Below are 24747 nucleotides of genomic sequence, written 5' to 3' on the forward strand. Positions count from 1 at the left end.
GCAGATTAACCATCGAGAACTAGACACTGGTAAGAGAAAACCACACAATATGTCTGTTACTGGCAATCACGTATATTTCTTCCATGGCTTTATCCAAAATCTAGTGATCTATCTCGATCTCAAGGGGTTGTCTGGTTTAGAAAACCCATTTCCAGTGGTGATCTGGATGAATAGAGGAAGGTCCCTTGTTCAGGATCCTCATCTATAAAATGGAGCAGGGATTGACTGCAAAGAGTGTCTGTCACCCTGGAGGACCTTTGTATTAGAAGCACAGTGCATTGATTTCAAAGGGCTCTGTGTAATACCTCATTTCACCTGCGGTGGTGCTGCAGGAGAATGTAGTGTTTTCTGACTTGTTCTCTGCAGATTAAAGCTAATCACTGGGGTCTTAGAGGTGGGATGTTCTGTGATCATCATTGTTAATGGACCTTTCTAACAAAGAAAAAGAAGCAACCTCTTTAAATATTTCAATTATTCCTTGTCTGCAATGAATGAGAAACTATTGTTATCTGTCTGACTGGCCATACAGTTGGTACATATGTAGTCAAGTGCCTCTATATCTGTAGTCAAGTGCAACTATGTGTAGTAATGGAGGGAAGGTTGAGAAATCACTACATACTTACAGAAACTATGAAGAAATTAACTGTGAAATGTTTTCTTTTTTTCTAGTAGAAGACAATGGAGAAGTTGGAGAATTCATAGACATCCTTGACATAAACAACAGTAAGTAATGTATAATGTCTACTGCTACTGAGCTCTATCTACCTATGAAAGTCTTTTTCACATTTTGTTATGTTGCTGCCTTGTAGTAACATACCCCCATCAATCTGCACTCAGTACCACATAATGAGAAAATGAAAACAGAATGTTGCAAATCGTTGCTAATTTATTGAAAAGGAAAAACTAGAATCTTGCATTGCCATAAGTTGAAGACCCTTTGGCAGCAGTTACAGACTCCACTATGATGACACAAGGCCTGCATACCTGGATTTGGTGATTTTATGCTGTTCTGCTCTGAAGATCCTCTCAAGTTTTGTCAGGTTGGATGATGACTGTTGGTGGTCAGCCATTTTTAGGTCTCTCCAGAGATATTTGATTGGGTTGAAGTCAGGGCTCTGGCTGGGCCACTCAAGGATATTCACAGAGTTGTCCCTAAGCCACTCCTGTGTTGCCTTGTTTTTGTGCTTATGGTCATTTGATTGTTGGAAAGTGAACCTTCAGCCTAGTCTGAAGTCCAGAGCACTCTGGATCAGATTTTCATTAAAATGTCTCTGTACTTTGCTCCATTCAGCTTTTCCCCAACCCTGACCAGTCTCCCTGTCCCAGCCACTGAAAAGCACCCCCAGAGCATGATGCTGCCACCACCATGTTTCACTGTAGGGATGGTATTGGGCAGGTGACGAGCAGTGCCTACTTTCCTCCAGACATGACGCTTAGAATTGAGGCCAAAAAGACTAATTTGATTTAATAACACCAGAGAATCTTGTTTCTCACAGTCTGAAAGTCCTTTAGGTTCTTTTTTTTGCAAACTCCAGGCAGTTTTCGTGTGTCTTTTACCAAAGCTCAGATTGGTGGAGTACTGCAGTGATGGTTGACCTTCTGGAAGTTTCTCTCATCTGCACACAGGAACTTTGGAGCTCAGCCAGAGTGACTATTTGGTTCCTGGTCACCTCTCTAACCAAGGCCCTTTTCCCTTGATTACTTAGTTTGGTGGGGTGTCCAGCCCTAGGAAGAGTCCTGGTTGTTCCAAACATCTTCTGGATTATAAAGTCCAGTGTGCTCTTGGGAACTTTTAGTGCATCTATCTATCTATCTATCTATCTATCTATCTATCTATCTGTCTGTCTTAACATAGTTTGTATGGCTAAAAAAAGGACATCTCTCCATCCAGTTCAGCCTGTTATCCTGAGTGTTAATCCAGAGGAAGGCAACATCCTTCATTAGGTAGAAGCCAATTTTCCTTATTTTAGGGGAGAACAATTCCTTCTTGTCTCAGGCAATCAGAATACCTCCCTGGATCAACAACCCTTCTCCAGAATTCTAGTAACTATAACCTGTAATATTATTGCACTTCTGAACCAGATGGACGGATGTCTTTATTCAGCCTTGCAAGCTATGTTGCTATGTTACTCCCCATTATTTTGCACCCATTTCCAGTTTCTAGCAGGCTTTTGCCCCTTACCCAATACCAGTGTCTCATACAACTTGATCTGTTGCTTTGAACTTTATTATGGACTAAAATAAGTCTCCAAACAGAAAAAGAAACTGCTGATGTTTCTGTGTTCTTTATGTTCTGTCATTGTTTTACATGCATTTTACAGGATGTTTTTATCATTTATAGAACTAGGCAAGGACCTGTTTCAGGGAGACATTAAGCTTTCGGTGAGCTCCACATTTTTTCTAAATAGACAGTGTGATTATGATGATCGGAAATTATTAAAGGACCTTCTTGGGTCTGATTGGGGGAAAGTGTATATTTGCTTAGAAATCAAACTGTAGCTGTGTTGTTTTTCTTCATGTCCTGTTATGCTCCATCTTGCTCTTTGACCTCAGCCCAGGAAACAGCAAGTTTACAGCAGCCATTTGTAGTAGCTGTTACCTAGTCACAGAGTCATTCGAGCTCCATACAAATGTATAGTCCCTGTTGTAACCTTCTTACACTTGGATTTTAATGTCAGTTTCTTGGGGACCATAACTATTGCTTTGCCACCTTTTTCTCAGGCTTAGGCCTCATGCACACGACCGTTGTTTGGGTCCGCATCTGAGCCGCCGTTTTGGCTGCTCGGATGTGGACCTATTCACTTCACTGGGGCCGCAAAAGATGTGGACAGCACTCCGTGTGCTGTCCGCATCCATGGCTCCGTTCCGCGGCCCCGCTAAAAAAATATAACATGTCCTATTCTTCTCCGCGCTTTGCGGACAAGAATAGGCATTTATATTGCTGGCGCCTGTTCCGTTTCGCCTATTGCGGAAGGCAACACGGACGGCTTCCGTTTTTTGCGGATCCGCGGTTTGCGGACCCCAAAAAACGGCACGGTCGTGTGCATGAGGCCTAAGTGTAACGGACAATGGTTGTGGAGTCACTGTTGCAATATAAATAGCAGGACGATACTCTTGACTGTATATATGTGAGTGTGTCAGAAGTACTTACGGTTCATCCAGTACTTAAAGCGCTTTTAGTCTTTTTATTATATCTTTCGTATACAAAAAATGTCTCGCAGGCCTGTATCTCGTGCGAGAACACTGAGCTTCTACTATCCCATTGCGCACAACTTTTTTGGGGTTACGCCCCCTTACTCATGCGTATCAATGGGATGTAGCAATGTTCTTTAAATATACCACTCTATTGACATCATCAGTTCAACATCCTAATATCAGTATACAAAAAACATTAGCAATCTGTAAAAAATATACATAAAAATATATGGGGTCATTCATTTAAGACCAGCGTTTTAGACATCGGTCTTAATACCCCTTTAGCTAGGCACCTCTACATAACTTTTGCATATCCACCTCCTGTCTAAATCTGCGCCAGCTCCCCCTCTTCCCCACCCACAAAGCACCGATGCCACACACCCTTTTTTTAGACTTGATGTTACAGATTGCGGCTCAAATAACCTTTGCGCCGCAGTCTGCGACAGATATATGCCAAAAAGTGGTGGTGGCACTCCATTAGCCCGTGGTTTTATTGAATATCAAACCAATGAATTGATTATGACGGTTGGGTCAATTCATTCTGAAAAATGTTCGTTATTTGTCATAAATAACCTGTCTGCTGATGTTATTTTGGGTTCACCCTGTTTTAGGAAATATTGTCCAGTCTTTGATTGGAGTTCTGGGGAATTAACTAAATGGGCTCCTCAGTGCTCTAATCATTGTTTATCAGTTCTATTCTTTGGTCTAGAACTGGAGGAGGGTCCTATCCCTGGGTTCATTAAGGACTTTCAGGATGTATTCTCCAAGGAGGCTTCTGAAGCTTTACCTCTTCGGGAATATGAGTGCGCCACTGAACTTTTTCCTGGTGCTAAACTTTCCAAGCAACGGATTTTCAACCTTTCTAGGCCTGAAAGGCAGGCCATGAAAGACTATATTTTGGATAGTCTAAATAAAGGGCACATTCGACCGTCTGTATCTCCTGTTGGGGCTGGAGTCTTTTTTTGTTGGTAAAAAAGATGGTGGACTGCATCCTTGTATTGATTACAGGGATCTCATTAAAATTTGTAACCAGTAATCCAATAACCAGTACCTCCTTCCATTCATTCCTGATTCATTTAATCAAATTGTCGAGCCTTAGTGGTTCTCCAAGATTGACCTTAGAGAAGCCCACAATTTGATTAGAATCAGGAAGGGGGATGAATGGAAAACTGCATTTAATACCCCCGAATGGCATTTTGTATATCTGATGATGCCCTTTGGGCTATGTGATACCCCAGCTGTGTTTCAGAACCTGGTAAATTATATTTTCCAAAAGTTCCTGGGTCAGTTCCTAGAGGTATAACTTGATGATTTTATTCTTGGATTGGTCATCTCATGTTTTACATATGAGGAAAGTAATTCAAAAACTGAGGGACCATAATTTGTTTGCAAAATTAGGCAAATGCACGTTTGGTGTTAGAGAGGTCTCTTTCCTGGGTTACATCCTGTCTCCCCAAAGATTTTGTACGGATCCTGCTAAGGTGTTGTTGAGACCTACCTCTCTCAAGGCTCTTCAAAGATTTCTTGGCTTTGCAAATTATTAAAGGAAATTCATTAAAAGTTTTTCTGTCATTGCCAAACCTTTGACGAACTTAACCAGGAAGGGGGCGGATCTTCTCCATTGGTCTCCTGAGGCCTTGTCCGCATGTGATACTCTGAAAGGAAGTTTCATTCAGGCACCTGTTCTCACTCAGTCAAAACTTTTGTCATTGAAATAAATGGATGCCTCTGAAGTAGGAGTGCGGCTATACTATCTTAGGGGTCGTCTTACTTAATTAATTTGAAACCAATGCACATTTTTCTCTAGAAAATTCTCCTCCGCCGAGAGGAATTATGACATCAGCAACTGTGAACTATTAGCAATGAAGTAGGCATTTGAGGAGTGGTGGAACTTCTTAGAGGGGGCTCATTACCAGATTACCGTACTTATCAGGAAAATCTGATTTGTTTACATACTGCTAAACATTTAAATCCTCAGCAAGCACGATGGGCCTTGTTCTTTACTCGGTTTAACTTTGTTGTACCTTATCCTGGATCTGGTAATGTGAAGGCGGATGCCTTATCAGATAGTTTTGGTACTGAGGAGTTCATTAATACTGAACCTGGTAACATTCTGTCCCCTGGTGTCGCTGCCACCGTTGGTCCTGATCTTGTTGCCGACATACAGTGCTGTCAGGACTTGACTCCTAGTAATCTTCCCTCCGGTAAATAGTTTCTTCCTCCAAACTTTTGTCTTAAAGTTTTGGTGGAATTTCATTGCTCTGTACTGGCTGGTCACCTAGGTATTGCAGGCACCAAACATCTGGTTTCCTGAGCCTACTGGTGGCCTATGTTGTCACGTGATGTGGTTGCCTTTGTCTCAGCGTCCGATGTGTGTGCTAAGGCCAAGGTACCCAGGAGACGACCTGCGGGTTAACTTTGTCCCTTGCCCATTCCACAGAGACCTTGGACCCACATCTCTATCTTGAACTAACGCGAAAGAATTGGCTGCTTTGTTTGTGGACAACATCTTGAGATTGCATGGCTCACCTGAGTCCATTATCTTGGACAGAGCTGTCCAATTTGTCTTGAGATTCTGGAAAGAGTTTAACAACAAACTAGAGATTTAACTCTCCTTCTCATCTGCCTTCCATCCTGAGACAAACTGAAAGGGTCAACCAGGTCTTGGAGCAGTTTTTAAGGTGTATTGTTTCTGATTGCCAAAATTAGTGGAAAAGGTTTTTGCCCCTAGCGGAGTTTGCAATTGACAACCATGTCAGCTCTTAGTGGTATGTCACTTTTTTATTTTATTTTTAATAATGTCTTTAATCCTCGTTTTTCTTCTGTCTCTGGGTCGAACTCTGTGAATCTTGCGGTGGATGCTATCATTGACCATTTGTGCTCAATTTAGACTCAGGCTCGCAAAAACCTGAAAAAAGCTCAAAGCATCAAATGTAAACAAGCTAATATGAAACAGAATTTTGGTCCAAGGATGAGCTCGTCTAGCTTTCTACAAACAATTAGTCTCAGAGTACCATCTGGTAAACTTGCACCTAAGTTTATTGGACTATATAGAATCATGTCTGTGATTAATCCGGTATCTTTTCATCTTCAGTTGCCTTCCTCACTCAGATACAGTTGCAAGAAAAAGTATGTGAACCCTTTGGAATGATATGGATTTCTGCACAAATTGGTCATAAAATGTGATCTGATCTTCATCTAAGTCACAACAATAGACAATCACAGTCTGCTTAAACTAATAACACACAAATAATTAAATGTTACCATGTTTTTATTAAACACACCATGTAAACATTCGCAGTGCAGGTGGAAAAAGTATGTGAACCCCTAGACTAATGACATCTCCAAGAGCTAATTGGAGTGAGGTGTCAGCCAACTGGAGTCCAATCAATGAGATGAGATTGGAGGTGTTGGTTACAGCTGCCCTGCCCTATAAAAAACACACACCAGTTCTCGGTTTGCTTTTCACAAGAAGCATTGCCTGATGTTAATGATGCCTCGCACAAAAGAGCTCTCAGAAGATCTACGATTAAGAATTGTTGACTTGCATAAAGCTGGAAAGGTTTATAAAAGTATCTCCAAAAGCCTTGCTGTTCATCAGTCCACGGTAAGACAAATTGTCTATAAATGGAGAAAGTTCAGCCCTGCTGCTACTCTCCCTAGGAGTGGCCGTCCTGTAAAGATGACTGCAAGAGCACAGTGCAGACTGCTCAGAGGTGAAGAAGAATCCTAGAGTGTCAGATAAAGACTTACAAAAGTCTCTGGCATATGCTAACATCCCTGTTAGCGAATCTACGATACGTAAAACACTAAACAAGAATGGATTTCATGGGAGGACACCACAGAGGAAGCCACTGCTGTCCAAAAAAAACATTTGTGCACGTTTACAGTTTGCACAAGAGCACCTGGATGTTCCACAGCAGTACTGGCAAAATATTCTGTGGACAGATGAAACCAAAGGTGAGTTGTTTGGAAGAAACACACAACACTAGGTGTGGAGAAAAAGAGGCACAGCACACCAACATCAAAACCTCATCCCAACTGGGAAGTATGGTGGTGGGGGCATCATGGTTTGGGGCTGCTTTGCTGCGTCAGGGCCTGGACGGATTGCTATCATCGAAGGAAAAATGAATTCCCAAGTTTATCAAGACATTTTGCAGGAGAACTTAAGGCCATCCGTCCTCCAGCTGAAGCTCAACAGAAGATGGGTGTTGCAACAGGACAACGACCCAAAGCATAGAAGTAAATCAACAACAGAATGGCTTAAACAGAAGAAAATACGCCTTCTGGAGTGGCCCAGTCAGAGTCCTGACCTCAACCCGATTGAGATGCTGTGGCAGGACCTCAAGAAAGCGATTCACACCAGACATCCTAAGAATATTGCTGAACTGAAACAGTTCTGTAAAGAGGAATGGTCAAGAATTACTCCTGACCGTTGTGCACGTCTGATCTGCAACTACAGGAAACATTTGGTTGAAGTTATTGCTGCCAAAGGAGGTTCAACCAGTTATTAAATCTAAGGGTTCACATACTTTTTCCACCTGCACTGTGAATGTTTACATGGTGTGTTCAATAAAAACATGGCAACATTTAATTCTTTGTGTGTTATTAGTTTAAGCAGACTGTGATTGTCTATTGTTGTGACTTAGATGAAGATCAGATCACATTTTATGACCAATTTGTGCAGAAATCCATATCATTCCAAAGGGTTCACATACTTTTTCTTGCAACTGTACATGATGTCTTTCATAAGTCATTGCTAAAATAATACATTCCTCCTGTGATTTCTGCACCTAAACCTCCTGATCCAATGGTAATTCTAGACTAGATGGAGTATGAGGTGAAGAAAATTCTCGACTCCCAGAAGGTTCAAGGTTCGTTGCAATACTCCATTGGAAGGAGTATTGTCCCGAGGAGAAAACATAAGTGCCGCCTCAGGATGTCCATACTCCTCCTGAAATTAGAAAGTTCCATTTAGAATTTCCATCAAAGCCTGCTCCCCATGTTGAGCGTCCAGTGGCCACTCTTAAAACAGGTGGTTGTGTCACAAACTTACCCGTCCAGGCTCCAGCAGCGAGATCTCCAGCAGCGAGATCTCCAGCTTCGGCGCGACTGTGCCAGGAGAGGCACGCTGTGACAGAGCCCTTAGCAACAGGATGCAATGCTCTTTCTCCCACAGTGGGCAAGTGCTGGAGGAGACTAGCAGTGGGTTGATTGCTCAGCTAATCTATTATTGTGTGCTAGTGTTTTGACTAATGGAGCACCGAGTCATGACCTATCAGGTCCTAATCCTGGGACTCGTGCTCTATTTAAAACCCTTCCTGGCCATATACCAGTGCTAGTGATAGTCTTTAACCATCTAGCTGTGTTCCTGGTTGTGTATTTTGGATTACTAGTGTTTTGGTCTCCGCTTGTCCTTTTGACCACTCTCTGTCTAACGTATTGGTACTGAGTTTCCCAACAGGTTCTGATCTCGGCTTGGCTATTTCACTACTCCCTGTCTCTCTTTTTGGTATCGTGTTGTTCTCATGGTTCTGACCCTTTTCAGTACGACTCTGTCTGTGTGTCTTGTTTTTGTCCCCTGGTGCTGTTTGTCTCGCACTTTAGCAGAGTAGCAAACGTCAAACAGTTGCAGACTTGCTACTTAGAGCTTGCACTACAAGTAGGCAGGGAAATAAAGGAAATAGCCAGGTATATACAGTTAGGTCCATATATATTTGGACACTGACACAAATTTTATTTTTATTACCTGTTTACTAAAACATATTCAAGTTATAGTTATGTAATGGACATGGACCTATAGTCCAGACATTTAACTTTCATTTGAGGGTATCCACATTAAAATTGGATGAAGGGTTTAGCCGTTTCAGCTCCTTTACATGTGGCACCCTTTTATTAAAACGACCAAAAGTAATTGCACAATTGACTCAAAGGCTGTCTCATGGGCAGGTGTGGGCAATTCCTTCATTATTTCATTCTCAATTAAACACATAAAAGTCCTGGAGTTGATTTGACTTGTGGTACTAGCATTTTGAAGATTTTGCTGTGAAGTAGACATGCGGTCAAAGGAGCTCTCCATGCAGGTGAAACAAGCCATCCTTCATCTGCAAAAACAGAAAAAAAAACATCAGAGAAATTGCTACACTATTAGGAGTGGCAAAATCTACAGTTTGGTACATCCTGAGATAGAAAGAAAGCACTGGTGACCTCAACAATGCAAAAAGACCTGGACGCCCACGGAAGACAACAGTGGTGGATGATCGCAGAATAATTACCATGGTGAAGGGACACCTCTTTACAACAGCCAACCAAGTGACCAACACTCTCCAGGATATAGGCATATCAATATCCAAATCTACCATAAAGAGAAGACTGCAAGAAAGGAAATACAGAGGGTTCACTACAGTGCAAGCCACTCATAAGCCTCAAGAATAAGAAGGCTAGATTAGACTTTGCTAAAAAAAACATCTTAAAAAACCAGCACACTTCTGGAAGAACATTCTTTGGACAGATGAAACCAAGATCAACCTCTTCCAGAATGATTAAAAGAAAAAAGTATGGCGAAGGCATGGTACAGCTCATGATCCAAAGCATACCACATCATCTGTAAAACACGGCGGAGGCAGTGTGATGGCTTGGGCATGTATTGCTGCCAGTGGCACTGGGTCCCTAGTGTTTATAGATGATGTGACACAGAACAGAAGCAGCCGGATGAATTCTGGGGTTTTCAGAGACATACTGTGTTCTTAAATCCAGCCAAATGCAGCCAAACTGATTGGTCGGCGTTTCATAATACAGATGGACAATGACCCAAAACATAAAGCCAAAGCAACCCAGAAGTTTATTAAAGCAAAGAAGTGGAATAGTCTTGAATGGCCGAGTCAGTCACCTGATCTGAACCCAATGGAGCATTTCACTTGTTAAAGACTAAACTTCAGAAAGAAAGGCCACAAACAAACATCAACTGAAAACCGCGGCAGTAAAGGCCGGCAGAGCATTAAAATGGAGGAAACACAGCGTCTGGTGATGTCCATGAGTTCAAGACTTCAGTCAGTCATTGCCAACAGAGGGTTTTCAACCAAGTATTGGAAATTAACATTTTATTTACAATTATTTAATTTGTCCAATTACTTTTGAGCCCCTGAAATGAAGGGATTGTGTTTAAAAAATGCTTTAGTTCCTCATATTTTTATGCAATCATTTAGTTCAACCCACTGAATTAAAGCTGAAAGTCTGAACTTAAACTGCATCTGAATTGTTTTGTCCAAAATCCATTGTGGTAATGTACAGAACAAAAATTAGAAAAATTGTGTCTCTGTCCAAATACATATGGACCTAACTGTATTAGTTGATTAGCAATAGGACACAGTGATGCGGCAGCTCATAGAACAGGAGAGAATTAACCCTATCAGCGAGGAAGACAGAGGTATATTGAATACAAGTCTAAATTCACACACAGGACACCGGCGCATGCATGCCAGCACTGTATGGTATTATTTTGGCTGCTTTCTGGAACTGTTAATTTGCCAATGTACTGTATAGTACTGTTATTTCGGCACCATACTTTATAGCATGTGTAATTAGTCACTGCATAGTATGTAATACAAACTGCAGGACATTTGTCTGTGCATAATTGTGGAACTGTTTTCTCTGTACAGAAAGAATCCAGAAATGCTCTGCGCAATGAAATCTACAGGTGGAAGTTTCCTATTCCATATATATTGGCTGATAACTTAGGTAATAACAATGCATAATCTATCTATCTATCTATCTATCTATCTATCTTAGAATTTTTATTTGCTAGAACAGTGGGTCTTTTAACCATTTCTGGACCGCCTGTTGCCTATATACTTCCAGGTGGTCTGTGCTTATCTCTGCAAGTATAATTCAAAAACCTTTCAGAGATAGCAGCTGTTCAATAATCAGTGCTTATTTTACCATCCCTGCCTTCTTCATTGCTCTGTATACTGTATATATACAGATCAGAAGGTGACAATGCAGCTGCTTCCTGCCCTGGTCCTAGTGATCATGTGATCGCTGGGGGATGAGTGTCCACACAAACTGCTTGGTCTTAGCAGACCCAGAATAGCTCTGCAGTGAGTGTCTTCAGCATTATATTCCCCGTGTAAAAAAAAATGTAGGGGCACATTTATTAAGAACGGCATTTTAGACGCCGGTCTTAACCACCTCCGGACCGCTGTACGCAGATTCGCGTTCCGGAGGTGGCAGCCCTGCGCTCAGCGACGCATATACGCGTCATCTCGCGTGAGCCGGGATTTCCTGTGAACGCGCGCACACAGGCGCGCGCGCTCACAGGAACGGAAGGTAAGAGAGTTGATCTCCAGCCTGCCAGCGGCGATCGTTCGCTGGCAGGCTGGAGATGTGTTTTTTTTAACCCCTAACAGGTATATTAGACGCTGTTTTGATAACAGCGTCTAATATACCTGCTACCTGGTCCTCTGGTGGTCCCCTTTGTTTGGATCGACCACCAGAGGACACAGGTAGCTCAGTAAAGTCCCACCAAGCACCACTACACTACACTACACCCCCCCCCCCGTCACTTATTAACCCCTTATTCACCCTTGATCACCCCTGATCACCCCATATAGACTCCCTGATCACCCCCCTGTCATTGATTACACCCCTGTCATTGATCAACCCCCTGTAAAGCTCCATTCAGATGTCCGCATGATTTTTACGGATCCACTGATAGATGGATCGGATCCGCAAAACGCATACGGACGTCTGAATGAAGCCTTACAGGGGCGTGATCAATGACTGTGGTGATCACCCCATATAGACTCCCTGATCACCCCCCTGTCATTGATTACCCCCCTGTCATTGATTACCCCCCTGTAAAGCTCCATTCAGATGTCCGCATGATTTTTACGGATCCACTGATAGATGGATCGGATCCGCAAAACGCATACGGACGTCTGAATGAAGCCTTACAGGGGCGTGATCAATGACTGTGGTGATCACCCCATATAGACTCCCTGATCACCCCCCTGTCATTGATTACCCCCCTGTCATTGATCACCCCCCTGTAAAGCTCCATTCAGATGTCCGCATGATTTTTACGGATCCACTGATAGATGGATCGGATCCGCAAAACGCATACGGACATCTGAATGAAGCCTTACAGGGGCGTGATCAATGACTGTGGTGATCACCCCATATAGACTCCCTGATCACCCCCCTGTCATTGATTACACCCCTGTCATTGATCAACCCCCTGTAAAGCTCCATTCAGATGTCCGCATGATTTTTACGGATCCACTGATAGATGGATCGGATCCGCAAAACGCATACGGACGTCTGAATGAAGCCTTACAGGGGCGTGATCAATGACTGTGGTGATCACCCCATATAGACTCCCTGATCTCCCCCCTGTCATTGATTACACCCCTGTCATTGATCAACCCCTGTAAAGCTCCATTCAGATGTCCGCATGATTTTTACGGATCCACTGATAGATGGATCGGATCCGCAAAACACATACAGGCGTCTCCCTGGAGCCTTCCAGGGGGGTGATCACCCCATATAGACTCCCTGATCACCCCCCTGTCATTGATCACCCCCCCCCTGTCATTGATCACCCCCCCCTGTCATGCTGCATTCAGATGTCCGTATGATTTTACGGATACATGGATCGGATCCGCAAAACACATACGGACATCTGAATGGAGCCTTACAGGGGGGTGATCACCCCATATAGACTCCCTGATCACCCCCCTGTCATTGATCACCACCCCTGTCATTGATCACCCCCCCTGTCATTGATCACCCCCCTGTCATTGATCACCCTCTGTAAGGCTCCATTCAGACATTTTTTTGGCCCAAGTTAGCGGAATTATTATTTTTTTTTCTTACAAAGTCTCATATTCCACTAACTTGTGTCAAAAAATAAAATCTCACATGAACTCACCATACCCCTCACGGAATCCAAATGCGTAAAAATTTTTAGACATTTATATTCCAGACTTCTTCTCACGCTTTAGGGCCCCTAGAATGCCAGGGCAGTATAAATACCCCACATGTGACCCAATTTCGGAAAGAAGACACCTCCAGGTATTCCGTGAGGGGCATATTGAGTCCATGAAAGATTTAAATTTTTGTCCCAAGTTAGCGGAAAGGGAGACTTTGTGAGAAAAAAATAAATAAAATCAATTTCCGCTAACTTGTGCCAAAAAAATAAAATTTCTATGAACTCGCCATGCCCCTCATTGAATACCTTGGGGTGTCTTCTTTCCAAAATGGGGTCACATGTGGGGTATTTATACTGCCCTGGCATTCTAGGGGTCCTAAAGCGTGAGAAGAAGTCTGGTATCCAAATGTCTAAAAATGCCCTCATAAAAGGAATGTGGGCCCCTTTGCGCATTTAGGCTGCAAAAAAGTGTCACACATGTGGTATCGCCGTACTCAGGAGAAGTTGGGGAATGTGTTTTGGGGTGTCATTTTACATATACCCATGCTGGGTGAGAGAAATATCTTGGCAAAAGACAACTTTTCCCATTTTTTTTATACAAAGTTGGCATTTGACCAAGATATTTATCTCACCCAGCATGGGTATATGTAAAATGACACCCCAAAACACATTCCCCAACTTCTCCCGAGTACGGAGATACCACATGTGTGGCACTTTTTTGCAGCCTAGGTGGGCAAAGGGGCCCACATTCCAAAGAGCACCTTTCGGATTTCACAGGTCATTTACCTACTTACCACACATTAGGGCCCCTGGAAAATGCCAGGGTAGTATAACTACCCCACAAGTGACCCCATTTTGGAAAGAAGACACCCCAAGGTATTCCGTGAGGGACATGGCGAGTTCCTAGAATTTTTTATTTTTTGTCACAAGTTAGTGGAAAATGATGATTTTTTTTTTTGTTTTTTTTTTTCATACAAAGTCTCATATTCCACTAACTTGTGACAAAAAATAAAAACTTCCATGAACTCGCCATGCCCATCAGCGAATACCTTGGGGTCTCTTCTTTCCAAAATGGGGTCACTTGTGGGGTAGTTATACTGCCCTGGCATTCTAGGGGCCCAAATGTGTGGTAAGGAGTTTGAAATCAAATTCTGTAAAAAATGCCCTGTGAAATCCGAAAGGTGCTCTTTGGAATATGGGCCCCTTTGCCCACCTAGGCTGCAAAAAAGTGTCACACATCTGGTATCTCCGTATTCAGTAGAAGTTGAGCAATGTGTTTTGGGGTGTCTTTTTACATATACCCATGCTGGGTGAGATAAATATCTTGGTCAAATGCCAACTTTGTATAAAAAAATGGGAAAAGTTGTCTTTTGCCAAGATATTTCTCTCACCCAGCATGGGTATATGTAAAATGACACCCCAAAACACATTGCCCAACTTCTCCTGAGTACGGAGATACCAGATGTGTGACACTTTTTTGCAGCCTAGGTGGGCAAAGGGGCCCATATTCCAAAGAGCACCTTTCGGATTTCACAGGGCATTTTTTACAGAATTTGATTTCAAACTCCTTACCACACATTTGGGCCCCTAGAATGCCAGGGCAGTATAACTACCCCACAAGTGACCCCATTTTGGAAAGAAGAGACCCCAAGGTATTTGCTGATGGGCATAGTGAGTTCATAGAAGTTTTTATTTTTTGTCACAAGTTAGTGGAATATGAGACTTTGTATGAAAAAAAAATCAAAAAAAAAAAATCATCATTTTCCACTAACTTGTGACAAAAAATAAAAAATTCTAGGAACTCGCCATGCCCCTCACGGAATACCTTGGGGTGTCTTCTTTCCAAAATGGGGTCACTTGTGGGGTAGTTTTACTGCCCTGGCATTTTCCAGGGGCCCTAATGTGTGGTAAGTAGGTAAATGACCTGTGAAATCCAAAAGGTGCTCTTTGGAATATGGGCCCCTTTGCCCACCTAGGCTGCAAAAAAGTGTCACACATCTGGTATCTCCGTACTCAGGAGACGTTGGGGAATGTGTTTTGGGGTGTCATTTTACATATACCCATGCTGGGTGAGAGAAATATCTTGGCAAAAGACAACTTTTCCCATTTTTTTATACAAAGTTGGCATTTGACCAAGATATTTATCTCACCCAGCATGGGTATATGTAAAAAGACACCCCAAAACACATTCCTCAACTTCTCCTGAATACAGAGATACCAGATGTGTGACACTTTTTTGCAGCCTAGGTGGGCAAAGGGGCCCATATTCCAAAGAGCACCTTTCGGATTTCACAGGTCATTTTTTACAGAATTTGATTTCAAACTCCTTACCACACATTTGGGCCCCTAGAATGCCAGGGCAGTATAACTACCCCACAAGTGACCCCATTTTGGAAAGAAGAGACCCCAAGGTATTTCGTGATGGGCATAGTGAGTTCATAGAACTTTTTATTTTTTGTCACAAGTTAGTGGAATATGAGACTTTGTAAGAAAAAAAAATAAAAAAAAAAAATCATCATTTTCCGCTAACGTGTGACAAAAAATAAAAAGTTCTATGAACTCACTATGCCCATCAGCGAATACCTTAGGGTGTGTACTTTCCGAAATGGGGTCATTTGTGGGGTGTTTGTACTGTCTGGGCATTGTAGAACCTCAGGAAACATGACAGGTGCTCAGAAAGTCAGAGCTGCTTCAAAAAGCGGAAATTCACATTTTTGTACCATAGTTTGTAAACGCTATAACTTTTACCCAAACCATTTTTTTTTTACCCAAACATTTTTTTTTTATCAAAGACATGTAGAACAATAAATTTAGAGCAAAATTTATATATGGATCTCATTTTTTCTGCAAATTTGACAACGAAAGTGAAAAATGTCATTTTTTTGCAAAAAAATCGTTAAATTTCGATAAATAACAAAAAAAGTTAAAATGTCAGCAGCAATGAAATACCACCAAATGAAAGCTCTATTAGTGAGAAGAAAAGGAGGTAAAATTCATTTGGGTGGTAAGTTGCATGACCGAGCAATAAACAGTGAAAGTAGTGTAGGTCAGAAGTGTAAAAAGTGGCCTGGTCTTTCAGGGTGTTTAAGCACTGGGGGCTGAGGTGGTTAATAAAGGCCCTGCGCTGGTGGTGGATCCGCCAAAGTTATGAAGAGGTGCTGGCCTCTCCATAACTTTGGTTCATCTAGCACCAGTTCTAAATATAAGACAGCTTCTGAGCTGTCTTACATTTCGACCATTTTCTGCACCTTAACCACCTCAGCCCCCAGTGCTTAAACACCCTGAAAGACCAGGCCACTTTTTACACTTCTGACCTACACTACTTTCACCGTTTATTGCTCGGTCATGCAACTTACCACCCAAATGAATTTTACCTCCTTTTCTTCTCACTAATAGAGCTTTCATTTGGTGGTATTTCATTGCTGCTGACATTTTTACTTTTTTTGTTATTAATCGAAATTTAACGATTTTTTTGCAAAAAAATGACATTTTTCACTTTCAGTTGTAAAATTTTGCAAAAAAAACGACATCCATATATAAATTTTGCTCTAAATTTATTGTTCTACATGTCTTTGATAAAAAAAAATGTTTGGGTAAAAAAAAAAATGGTTTGGGTAAAAGTTATAGCGTTTACAAACTATGGTACAAAAATGTGAATTTCCGCTTTTTGAAGCAGCTCTGACTTTCTGAGCACCTGTCATGTTTCCTGAGGTTCTACAATGGCCAGACAGTACAAACACCCCACAAATGACCCCATTTCGGAAAGTACACACCCTAAGGTATTCGCTGATGGGCATAGTGAGTTCATAGAACTTTTTATTTTTTGTCACAAGTTAGCGGAAAATGATGATTTTTTTTTTTTTTTCTTACAAAGTCTCATATTCCACTAATTTGTGACAAAAAATAAAAAGTTCTATGAACTCACTATGCCCCTCACGGAATACCTTGGGGTGTCTTCTTTCCAAAATGGGGTCACTTGTGGGGTAGTTATACTGCCCTGGCATTTTCCAGGGGCCCTAATCTGTGGTAAGTAGGTAAATGACCTGTGAAATCCGAAAGGTGCTCTTTGGAATATGGGCCCCTTTGCCCACCTAGGCTGCAAAAAAGTGTCACACATCTGGTATCTCTGTATTCAGGAGAAGTTGAGGAATGTGTTTTGGGGTGTCTTTTTACATATACCCATGCTGGGTGAGATAAATATCTTGGTCAAATGCCAACTTTGTATAAAAAAATGGGAAAAGTTGTCTTTTGCCAAGATATTTCTCTCACCCAGCATGGGTATATGTAAAATGACACCCCAAAACACATTCCCCAACTTCTCCTGAGTACGGCGATACCAGATGTGTGACACTTTTTTGCAGCCTAGATGCGCAAAGGTGCCCAAATTCCTTATAGGAGGGCATTTTTAGACATTTGGATACCAGACTTCTTCTCACGCTTTGGGGCCCCTAGAATGCCAGGGCAGTATAAATACCCCACATGTGACCCCATTTTGGAAAGAAGACACCCCAAGGTATTCAATGAGGGGCATGGCGAGTTCATAGAAATTTTTTTTTTTGGCACAAGTTAGCGGAAATTGATATTTTTTATTTTTTTCTCACAAAGTCTCCCTTTCCGCTAACTTGGGACAAAAATTTAAATCTTTCATGGACTCAATATGCCCCTCACGGAATACCTGGGGGTGTCTTCTTTCCGAAATTGGGTCACATGTGGGGTATTTATACTGCCCTAGCATTCTAGGGGCCCTAAAGCGTGAGAAGAAGTCTGGAATATAAATGTCTAAAAAATTTTACGCATTTGGATTCCGTGAGGGGTATGGTGAGTTCATGTGAGATTTTATTTTTTGACACAAGTTAGTGGAATATGAGACTTTGTAAGAAAAAAAAAAAAAAATTCCGCTAACTTGGGCCAAAAAAATGTCTGAATGGAGCCTTACAGAGGGTGATCAATGACAGGGGGGGTGATCAATGACAGGGGTGGTGATCAATGACAGGGGTGGTGATCAAAGAGTCTATATGGGGTGATCACCCCCCTGTCATTGATCACCCCCCTGTAAGGCTCCATTCAGATGTCCGTATGTGTTTTGCGGATCCGATCCTTGTATCCGTGTATCCGTAAAAATCATACGGACATCTGAATGCAGCATGACAGGGGGGGGGTGATCAATGACAGGGGGGGGTGATCAATGACAGGGGGGTGATCAGGGAGTCTATATGGGATGATCACCCCCCCTGGAAGGCTCCAGGGAGACGCCTGTATGTGTTTTGCGGATCCGATCCATCTATCAGTGGATCCGTAAAAATCATGCGGACATCTGAATGGAGCTTTACAGGGGGTTGATCAATGACAGGGGTGTAATCAATGACAGGGGGGTGATCAGGGAGTCTATATGGGGTGATAACCACAGTCATTGATCACGCCCCTGTAAGGCTTCATTCAGACGTCCGTATGCGTTTTGCGGATCCGATCCATCTATCAGTGGATCCGTAAAAATCATGCGGACATCTGAATGGAGCTTTACAGGGGGTTGATCAATGACAGGGGTGTAATCAATGACAGGGGGGTGATCAGGGAGTCTATATGGGGTGATAACCACAGTCATTGATCACGCCCCTGTAAGGCTTCATTCAGACGTCCGTATGCGTTTTGCGGATCCGATCCATCTATCAGTGGATCCGTAAAAATCATGCGGACATCTGAATGGAGCTTTACAGGGGGTTGATCAATGACAGGGGTGTAATCAATGACAGGGGGGTGATCAGGGAGTCTATATGGGGTGATAACCACAGTCATTGATCACGCCCCTGTAAGGCTTCATTCAGACGTCCGTATGCGTTTTGCGGATCCGATCCATCTATCAGTGGATCCGTAAAAATCATGCGGACATCTGAATGGAGCTTTACAGGGGGTTGATCAATGACAGGGGGGTAATCAATGACAGGGGGGTGATCAGGGAGTCTATATGGGGTGATCAGGGGCTAATAAGGGGTTAATAAGTGACGGGGGGGGGTGTAGTGTAGTGTAGTGGTGCTTGGTGGGACTTTACTGAGCTACCTGTGTCCTCTGGTGGTCGATCCAAACAAAGGGGACCACCAGAGGACCAGGTAGCAGGTATATTAGACGCTGTTATCAAAACAGCGTCTAATATACCTGTTAGGGGTTAAAAAAAACACATCTCCAGCCTGCCAGCGAACGATCGCCGCTGGCAGGCTGGAGATCAACTCTCTTACCTTCCGTTCCTGTGAGCGCGCAGGAAATAAATGAGACATGATTTTGAAAAGTATTTTAGTCGAACATCGTGCTAATAAGAAAAAATGTGAGCAACAGATTTTTTTTCTGTTTATTTAAACGTTCTCAGGTGTAAAAAATAATAAAAACTTAAAAATAAAGCCCTCAACGAAAAAAGAGCAAAAGTTATTTACATAACTGAACAGAAAAAAGTTATGCCTTTCAAAGACGCATGTACCTAAAATATTGAAAATGAGCCTGGTCAGGAATTGCTTACCACATTTTTATTAAATTACTAGCAGAAGGACCCGACTTTGCACGGGTATACTTTATCTATTTCATTTAATGTTTGTGTATGTTATTAAAAGATATCGACAGTATCCACTATAACAGTAACATCTATAGTACCCTGCCCCTTTAACAGTGACCTCCACAGCAGCCGCCCCTTTATTAGTGACCTCCACAGTACCCCATCTCGTTAACAGTGATTTCCAAAATAACCCGCCCCCTTAACAGTGACCCTTACTGAGCTCTGTTCCCTTAAAATGTGACCTCCACAACACCCCACCCCCTTAACAGTGACCTCTAAAGCACCCGCCCCTTAACACTGACATCCATAGCAGACCGTCCTCTTAACTGTGACCTCCACAGCAGCCTGCCCCTAGGGTAGCCATCGGTCCGGTTTTAGGCAGGACAGTCCGGTTTTCAGACTCCCTGTCCTCCGTCCGGCGCAGGGCCTGGACGGACACAGGGATGTTCTTTTGAACAGCTCACTCTCATACAGCAGCACTGTGCTGGCTGAGAATGAGCTGCAGGGAGAAAGTCACACTTCCTCCCACCCCTCCTGCTGACGGAAGTTGATTTTCACCTTCATTTTTTCAATCCCCGTATTCTGCAGAGTGGGAGGAGCGTGGCTTAGCGGGTCCTGGGGGCGTGGTTTTTAAGTCCGTCTTTTGAGGGTGGCCTGAATGGCCATCCTACCTGCCCCTGAACTGTGACCTCCACAGCACTCCGCTCCCTTAACAGTGTCATCCACAGCGCCCTGCCCCTTTAAAGTGACCTACAACAGTGAAGAAAAATGGCTGGGTTGTTATAGAAACCTGGTGTAAAACTGTGTGTATGTGGAGACTAAGGGCCTGCCAGCTTCTATTGGCTGATAAGGGTCATGTGAACAGGCTTCTATTGGCTAATGCATTTTTTGGGAATATCTCACGCAGGGATATCCTTTTGAACAGCTCACTCTCAGACAGCAGCACCGTGCTGTCTGCGTGTGAGCTGCAGGGAGGAAGTCCCCGTCCCTCCCACCCCTGCAGCTGACAGAAGTTGATATTTACCTTAATTTTTTCAATAACTGTCGGCTGCGGAGTGGGGGGCGTGGCCTAACCAGATTAGTGCGTGTCTTAGCGTGACCTGTGGGCGGGGTTTTTAAGTCTGTCTTTTGAGGGTGGCCTGAATGGCCACCCCACCTGCCCCCTGAACTGTCACCTCCACAGCACTACACTCCCTTAACAGTGTCATCCACAGCTCCCTGCCCCTTTAAAGCTGATCTGCAGCAGTGAAAAAAAATGGTTGGGTTGTTATTGAAACCTGGTGTAAAACTGTGTGTATGTGGAGACTAAGGACCTGCGAGCTTCTATTGGGTGATAAGGGACATGTGACCATGTGTATGGCAGTTGGGATACGAAGAGGCAGGCTTGTATTGGCTAATGCAGGTAATTTTTTGGGAATATCTCAGGAACGGTATGTGCTAGAGAGCTAAGACTCCCACAAGATTTCTTTCCAGGTAGCAAGGGATGTGTGTACCAAGTTTCGTTGAAATTGATGGTTGCGTTTTTGAGTGATCGCGGAACATACCGTACATACACACATACATGCATATATATGCCCTTTTTTATAATATATAGATATTTTTTTATATTAATATTTATTTGATTTTCTTATGTTAATAGACCTGAATGCTAAGGGAGTTATTCTTGAATCCCTTGAAATGTTTCGTTTGAAATCTTGTGTGGATTTTAAACCCTATGAAGGGGAATCGTCTTTTATCCATTTTCAGAAATTTGGAGGGTAAGTCACTAACTAGATGTATCTTCATTATTAAAATGTTCAGTAACTTTTTACAAATTTTTGCATAAATCAAAGTACAAGGGATCACAAGAAACTCTGTAATATTGCTTCCCCTGCTAATTGCTTCTCACTTTGAAAAATGCCTTAATCCAGGACGGGATCATCTCTGCAGGAGGATAATATTACATATGTCAATGCAAGTCTATGGCGAGGAGGGAGGAGTGAGGAGAAACTGTGGAGACAGGCACAGACAATACCACAAAGAGTGGACATTGGAATTGTACCATATCTATACAGTGTATCTCATACAGAACACAGGGGATTTAGTGGAGGCTGGGGTTAGTGAGGAAAGTAGGGAGAAGACTGGGCAGAACTGCACACCGATGAAAAATAGAGCTGCTGGTAACAAGAACCTGTTACATACAAACATCAACCAAGGTAACCAAAAAATCCCTGATATTCACTTTACAGGTAACAGTATTTTAAAATGTATTTTCACAAATGCCAGAAGTCTAGCTAGAAAAATGGGGGAGCTGGAGGCTATGGTACTAGAAGAACACATAGATGTAGTTGGTGTGGCTGAGATATGGTTGGACTCTTTGCATGACTGGGCTGTTAATATTGAGGGTTTTACACTATGTGTGCCTGTATGTGAGGAGTGATCTGAAAACAAGTGTGAAAGAGGCAATTGTGGGTGAGGATGTGGAAACCTTATGGGTGGAATTTCAAAGGGACATAAACACAGAAAAACGAATAATTGGTGTAATCTATAGACCCCCTAACATCGCAGAGGAGATAGAAGCTCAACTATATAACCAAATTGAGCACAGGCTGGTACAGTGGTCATAATGGGAGATTTTAACTTCCCAGACATTGACTGGGGTCATGTCTCTGTCTCAACCGCAAAGAGGAGAAGATTCCTCAACTTGCTGCAGGACAACTTTATGGGCCAGATTGTAGAAGCTCCCACTAGGGGCAATGCTCTGTTGGATCTAGTAATTTCTAATGATGCAGAATGACGTGATGACGTAGGGAGGAGCTACGTTCGCCTCCCCCTCTCCTCCTACCTCGCTATGGTGAATAGCCGCGTCCGCATGGAACAGAGCCGCTCTGGATGATCGTAGTGCCACTGTGCTGCCTGTTAATTTGGCGCTCACAGGCTGCAGGCTCCCACCGGCTCTCTTTGTCTCCTTCACTTACTATAGACAGGATCGGAAGGCTGGCAGTCTGACTCTTTCGTCCATATCTACCTCCTCCTGACTCAATGCTTCCTCCTGCCTCCTGGTTTCATGAATAAGCTATCTTCTGCCTCCTCTGCACTCCTGATAGCATCGGAAAGTTTGGCTGTCTGAGCTTGTCACTTTTATATGTTTTCATCTCCCTCAATGCCACCTCCTGGGTCCTGACTTTATGAAAAAGTAATCTTTCACCTCTATGAATAAGTTACCCTTCTTATGAACTTTGAATGTGTCTCCCTGACCCCTAGGGCCGTTTATTTGACCTATATATGTGAATAAGTGCTTATAGCCTGTGCTGTTTGTGATACTCCTGATTCTGATATCAAATAAGCATTGGGTCTGAATCTTCTTAACCTGCTTGGAAAAATATTGGGAACTATTGGAATGGTTTATATTGAGGCAATTTTGGTTTTTCTTTTTGTGGTTTCTTTTTTTTTTTCTTTTTTGCCTTTTTCTTCTTTCTTCCTCCTCCCTTGCTTCTCAACTTCATTTGGAGTATTAAAATATAACTGAACCAGAGGAAAAGAAGGGAGAGGAGAAGGGGAGAGAGAGGGAGGGGGAGGGAAAAGGAAAAAGGGAAGAGGGAAAGGGTTAATATTAAAAGAAAAAAAAGGGGAAAAAGAACAGGGGAAAGGGAAAAAAATATATAAAAAGAGAGGAAGGGAAAAGGGGGAAGGAAATGCCCCCTAAATAGGGATGAGCGAACCCGAACTGTATAGTTCGGGTTCGTACCGAATTTTGGGGTGTCCGTGACACGGACCCGAACCCGAACATTTTCGTAAAAGTCTGGGTTCGGGTTCGGTGTTCGGCGCTTTCTTGGAGCCAATCAACAAGCGTCATACTACTTGCCCCAAGAGGCCATCACAGCCTTGCCTACTATTGGCATGGCTGTGATTGGCCAGTGCAGCATGTGACCCAGCCTCTATATAAGCTTGGGTCACGTAGCGCTGCACGTCACTCTGCTGATTCAATGATAGGGAGAGGTTGCAGCTGCGACGTTAGGGCGAGATTAGGCAGATTAACTCCTCCAAAAGACTTCATTCTGTGATCGATCTCCAGCTGTGGATCATTGAAGTGCTAATATCGACTTGCTCACTTTTTTTAGGCTGCCCAGAGCGTTTTTATATCACTTTTTTCTGGGGTGATCGGCGGCCATTTTGTGGTTTGTGGTGCGCCAGCACAAGCTATCACCAAGTGTATTTAACCATCAATAGTGTGGTTATTTTGTGCTATATCCTACATCAGCTGCAGGCTGAGCCTGTGTCACCGAAGTGCATTTAACCATCAACAGTCTGGTTATTTTTTGGCCATATACTACATCAGCTGCAGGCTGAGCCTGTGTCACCGAAGTGCATTTAACCATCAACAGTCTGGGTATTTTTTGGCCATATACTACATCTGGTGCAGGCTGAGCCTGTGTCACCCAAGTGCATTTAACCATCAATAGTGTGGTTATTTTTTGGCCATATACTACATCAGGGGCAAGTTGAGCCTGTCACCCAGCGCCTAAAAAATAGACCTGACATTTCTATTCAACCAAATCTGTACTGTTTTAGCTGGTCAAGTTATTTGTAGTGACCGTAAAAGCACAGTTTTTGTTCTGGGTTGAAAAACTATTCCCAAATTTGACATTCTCAAAATAAGTAGTTTCTGCTATATCAGGCCTACTTGAAATCTATCCCAAAAAGGATATCTTAGATTCAAGGTGCTGATAGTGTCATTCAGAAAAACTTAACATACACGCTACCGTGCAGATACAAGTCTAATTCTGTGATTAAACGTATACCTGTCACACAGCGCAAAAAAAAATAGGCCTCACATTTCTATTCAACCAAATCTGTACTGTTTTAGCTGGTCAAGTTATTTGTAGTGACCATAAAAGCACAGTTTTTGTTCTGGGTTGAAAAACTATTCCAAAATTTGCAATTCTCAAAATAAGTAGTTTATGCTATATATATCAAGCCTACTTGAAATCTATCCCAAAAAGGATATCTTAGATTCAAGGTGCTGATAGTGTCATTCAGAAAAACTTAACACACACGCTACCGTGCAGATTCAAGTCTAATTCTGTGATTAAACGTATACCTGTCA

At 42.8% G+C, this 24747-nt stretch overlaps 1 protein-coding gene across 1 annotated transcript in view; it reads left to right on the forward strand.

Annotated features, from left to right (window-relative positions):
• Positions 1-24747, forward strand: part of MEP1A (meprin A subunit alpha) — a 64003-nt gene that overhangs the window by 405 nt on the left and 38851 nt on the right. The window contains exons 2-6 of the mRNA XM_040430967.1: positions 5-29; positions 670-721; positions 2340-2382; positions 10854-10932; positions 21301-21418. Of these exons, the coding sequence (XP_040286901.1) occupies positions 5-29; positions 670-721; positions 2340-2382; positions 10854-10932; positions 21301-21418 (317 nt within the window). The remainder of the gene's footprint in view (positions 1-4; positions 30-669; positions 722-2339; positions 2383-10853; positions 10933-21300; positions 21419-24747) is intronic.

This window comes from Bufo bufo, chromosome 4 (assembly GCF_905171765.1).
Source record: "Bufo bufo chromosome 4, aBufBuf1.1, whole genome shotgun sequence".
In the NCBI taxonomy this organism is placed as follows: Eukaryota; Metazoa; Chordata; class Amphibia; order Anura; family Bufonidae; genus Bufo; species Bufo bufo.